The 4,474-nt window shown below is 34.8% G+C and overlaps 1 protein-coding gene across 2 annotated transcripts; it reads left to right on the top strand.

The window, feature by feature from the left end:
• The first annotated feature begins 1,657 nt into the window (after positions 1–1,657).
• Positions 1,658–4,474, top strand: LOC117917729 (transcription factor bHLH18-like). Of its 2 annotated transcripts, none has more exons than XM_034834101.1 (5): positions 1,658–1,783; positions 2,095–2,188; positions 2,337–2,912; positions 3,302–3,670; positions 3,903–4,474. In XM_034834101.1, the coding sequence occupies exons 2-5, from the start codon at positions 2,153–2,155 to the stop codon at positions 3,975–3,977; spliced, it is 1,056 nt and encodes a 351-aa protein (XP_034689992.1). In that variant the 5' UTR covers positions 1,658–1,783; positions 2,095–2,152; the 3' UTR covers positions 3,978–4,474. The 2 variants fall into 2 exon arrangements, with proteins under 2 accessions (XP_034689992.1, XP_034689991.1); XM_034834100.1 differs by having other exon boundaries at positions 1,658–1,793.

Here is a 4,474-nt window from a genome sequence, read left to right as displayed (position 1 = left end):
ACCGGTTGAGCCTTTTTGGCCCCGAAAAACCTATTTTTTTGTTCCTTTCTTTTCTAACACTTAAGCAAAGTCTTTAGGTAAATTATTAAACCAATTTTGAAACATTTTGCTTAAGGTAAATTAGTTAAAAACTCGGGTTTTAATGAAATCAACATTTTAAAGAATAAACAGAGTTTTATAAGATGCATGAAAACATATGAAATCCTAAGTGCACTCATGTATTCATTTTACATTAGTTTCCTACAATCTCAAGTCTTCCAAGCATCTCGATCTTGTATCCATTTGGTCATTTGATGAATTTTCGAGTTTATACCTGAGATTCTTAAACGTTAAACCAATTAGTTACTTAACCATGGTTTGTTATCATCAAAACCCGATTAAGAGAACCCTTAGGCTAACAATATTGTATAACATTTTAAGGAAAAGAATCTCATTATTTTTAATTGATTTTATACTTAGATTTTGTTAGTAATAATTTTTAAAACATGATGTTTTAAAGAATATCTTTTGGCTATTTTTAATTATTTTCATTAGGATTGTTTTAAAAAATAATTATATAAATATGTAAAATGATTAAAAATAAAATATTACATATAAAAATTATTTTTAAAGTTTATTTAAAAATATAAAAAAATAAGTTAAGAATATTTTAAAATTGAAACAGACGTTTGTTTTACAAATTTTGAGATAACAATTCTCAAAATTTGTTTTAAAAATCATTTTCTAACCAAAACCTTATTTATTTGAAAAAAAATTAAATTTATTAGAAAATTTTCTTCAAAATTTTTAAGTTTTTTTTGCTACAAAAATTACTAGAATTGATCAAAATTTTATGATCATAGTTTTTACTATTTTCTAATTTAAAAAAAAAAATATTTGGATTATTATTACAAAATCTAAGTATTTATATAGATTATGATCGTGCATATTTTAATCTTGTTCCCTCTTATCAAAATCTTTGACTCCCGATCACATTTCATTTTAAATTAATCTCCTTTGAAATAAAAAGATGAAAAAAAAAATTGAAGGAAGAATGTAATTATTTTTTATTATTTCTTTTAAAAATGAATTAACCAAGACTAATTTTCATCTGCCATTAGCTTGGCAGCTTGAAGCGAACAACAAAAACTTTTTCTTTAATGGCCCGAGCAAAACTTTTTTCTTGTTAGTGACCACACAGAGAGGTCTAATAAAGAACTAGTAAAATAAAGGGGGAAAACTCCAAAAAAGGAAATAACATTTGAAAAAGAAAAAGGAGGTTCCTTTGGCTCACTCTTTGTTATCCTTTGAATGTTGCTTTAAAAAGAAAAACTTAAAAATGAAATATTTTATATCCAAAACTAATGGAACCTTTAGTATTATTTAGCACATGCTGATATATAGAGGGTGTCAACCAGTGACTATGGAGCGTTCAAAACAGGGTACACTTCCCCTAACACATCCTCCCATATTTTTATTTACTCAGTTTTCAAAGCCGTCTTATGAACAGTGGATCAAATATTAATAAAGGAAAATGGGTACGAAGGCCACCGTTCACACGTGGGAATTAGTGGGTTTGAACTTTGATGGAGCTGCAAGTACAAGAGGAGCATTTCTTCTCCAGGAGAATCGGGAAAGCGACAGTACTGTCTTCTTTTAGGGTTTGAAGGTACGCGTTTCCTTCAGATTCCATTATAAGTACTGTGCGCCTCAAAGCACTCACCTCCATCTGTGAATTTCTCTCAGAATCAGATTTTGCTTTTGATTTGGGGCGTCTTCAATCTCCATTTTTAGCTGTTTTGAGGTTCGAATTCGTAAGTTTTCATGGGTTTTTTTGTTTGTGGGTGTTGTTTAATTATCTCCCAACATTATCCTTTTGTGTTCGTTTGGGTCCTTTTGATATTTAGCTCTTTAGATATGGAATTTTCAAAATTTAATCTGGGTGTTTTGGTGGATTTTCTTTCTTTCTTTTTGTTTTGAAAAAAATTTATTTCTGTCATGAACGCTATCAAAATATACTGGGTTTGAGTTGATGAGTTTTTGAATTTCTCCTTCTTGATTTCAAGTTTTGAGAGAGTGACTGAACTGAAGAAAAACTTGTTTTATGTTATCCAGGATCCAGTATCTAGTACATTTCTGAGGAAACAAAGGACCCGTGCAGCTGTGCTAATATATGGATGTCTTCTCAGCCAACTGGTTAACAGAGATGGTACGACAGTTTTGCAAGTATCTTAAGAGAAGGATAGTTAAGTTGGAGGAATGAAATTATAAACCAATCATTTCTTCGCAAGCTTTTGTTTATGAATAGTTCTTCTAGAATTAGAATTTTTCTCAAGGCAATATCAAATTAATTGCAGGAAATGGAGGATCCCACCTTCATACATCAGTACAGCCCGATGCAGTCTCTTGGTGACTCGCTTGATGAGTTCGATTTCAAGTCCTTTTCTTCTGAGAACTTCTCATCTTACCCATCTTCCAGTCCCAAAAGCAGCAACCCCCACTTGTTCGATTCAATCATTGAAAATTTTCAGGCAGGAGGAGTAGAGAGGCCAAGAAAACAGCTCAAGACCGCTAGTGGGAAGTTTTGCCCCACGGGATCCAAAACTCTCGAAGCTTCTTCATCTTCCTCCTCCTACCTGATTTCTTTCGGGAACTCGGACTTGAACCCAATCCCTGACGATACGCTAAACTGGAACGGGAAGCCTAAGGATAGGGCTGCGGCTAACGGATATATGAATTTGGAGTCTTTGATTTCTCAGGACTCCTATCAGAAGCAAGACCATTCACCACCATATGGCCAGGGAACCAAGAGCCTCAGTTCCACAAGAAATCCTTCACAAAATCAGGAACATGTAATAGCCGAGAGAAAGCGTCGGGAAAAGCTCAACCTGCAGTTCATAGCTCTTTCAGCCATCATTCCAGGCCTAAAGAAGGTATTATCCGCGGACATTCATTTTCTTCATATTTTATTTCTTCTTCGCTTTCATCTGTAGAAGATAGCTTTAGATTTACAACCTGGTTCTGCTTTTCCTGTTAACCATAGGCATGTGGTCAATCATGTCGTGATGGCAAACCCATATACAAAATAAGCAAACAAAAGCTACTAGATATGTGTAAAATCAAAGCGGAGAAAGTTTCAATTTCATTATTTTCCTTATCTAACCCTGAATTGTGGAAGCAAGTAAAAAATTTGAGTCTGAAGATGGACTCTTATATCATTACATCCAATATTCGGGTGTAACCATATACATATATATGGGAAAGAGCTACAGAATGAGGGTTTAACTTTGCCTTTGTACAACGATTTGATTTTTGTCCACAGACAGACAAGGCGTCAGTCCTTGGAGATGCTGTCAAATACGTGAAACAGCTTCAAGAACGTGTGAAGATGCTCGAAGAACAGACAACAAAGAAAATGGTCGAATCAGTGGTCACTGTAAAGAAATATCAGCTCTCAGATGACGAAACATCTTTATCTTATCACGACTCTGATAGCTCCTCCAACCAACCACTCCTTGAAATTGAAGCAAGAGTTTCAAACAAGGATGTACTCATTAGCATCCACTGCCAGAAAGAAAAGGGATTTGCTGTAAAAATACTTGGAGAAGTAGAGAAGCTTCACCTAACTGTCATCAATAGCAGTTTCACGCCATTTGGGGATTATATTATGGATATTACTATTGTTGCTCAGGTAATTCCAATCCCTCTGGCTTTTCCAATGTTTTTTTGCTCTTTCTTTGCCTATAGAATAATGTTGAAACATCAAATCCTTTTCTAGATTATAATAGGGGTTAAGAAGAAGACAGACGGCTATGTTGCACACTAACTGTAGAATAACAAGGGCTTACAACAATTTGTTATCTCCTGATTATTTTTCTTGTATTCGACTCTCACCCATTACCATTAATCTCTATTCCCTGCAGATGGACAATGGTTTCTGTACGACTGCAAAGGATCTAGTTAAAAATCTCCGACTGGCCTTTCTGCAGTTCATGTGACTATTCATTGCATCCTAGACAGCTATTGCCGTTCTGGGCTTTGTTTGTCCTTTTCATTTAGGTATAACGTCAGGTGACAGTTTTTTTTTTTTCCTCGCCCATGGTGAGTGAATTAATAAAAGGAGTGTAAAGTGCTCTTCGTCTTGGACCACCTGCAGCTGCTGAGGTTCTGTTTCGCACTGGGGCTTGCTGTGTCTGGTTTTTTTCCTCCTTGACCCGTTGACCAGGTTTATTTATCCCCTGTGTTTGTTTTTAGAGAAGCCCACAGCTTTTTTGGAGGGTTTTTTTGAGGGGTTTCGCATATGAATGAGACCTCTTTCTTTCTCCTTTCTCCTTGTATTACCTACGTGGTCAGAAGAAGAGCACTTCATAATTCATTTGTGAGGTTGGATTAGCCTTTGTTTTAGTCCAGGGAATTATTTCTTGGGCTTTTTGGATGAAATCTCTCTGTAGTTTATTCGAAACTGTGATTTAGCAATTCAACAAATAAGATCTGT

The sequence above is a fragment of the Vitis riparia genome, chromosome 7, assembly GCF_004353265.1.
Source record: "Vitis riparia cultivar Riparia Gloire de Montpellier isolate 1030 chromosome 7, EGFV_Vit.rip_1.0, whole genome shotgun sequence".
NCBI lineage: Eukaryota > Viridiplantae > Streptophyta > Magnoliopsida > Vitales > Vitaceae > Vitis > Vitis riparia.
The sequence above is the reverse complement of the archived record's forward strand: the minus strand, read 5'-3'. Positions and strand labels throughout refer to the sequence as shown.

Coding starts and splice junctions, on each gene's coding strand:
- LOC117917729 (XM_034834101.1), top strand. CDS start 2,153: ATGGATGTCTTCTCAGCCAACTGGTTAACAGAGATG. Junction 2,189..2,336: donor CCAACTGGTTAACAGAGATG/GTACGACAGTTT, acceptor AATTAATTGCAG/GAAATGGAGGATCCCACCTT. Junction 3,671..3,902: donor ATATTACTATTGTTGCTCAG/GTAATTCCAATC, acceptor TATTCCCTGCAG/ATGGACAATGGTTTCTGTAC.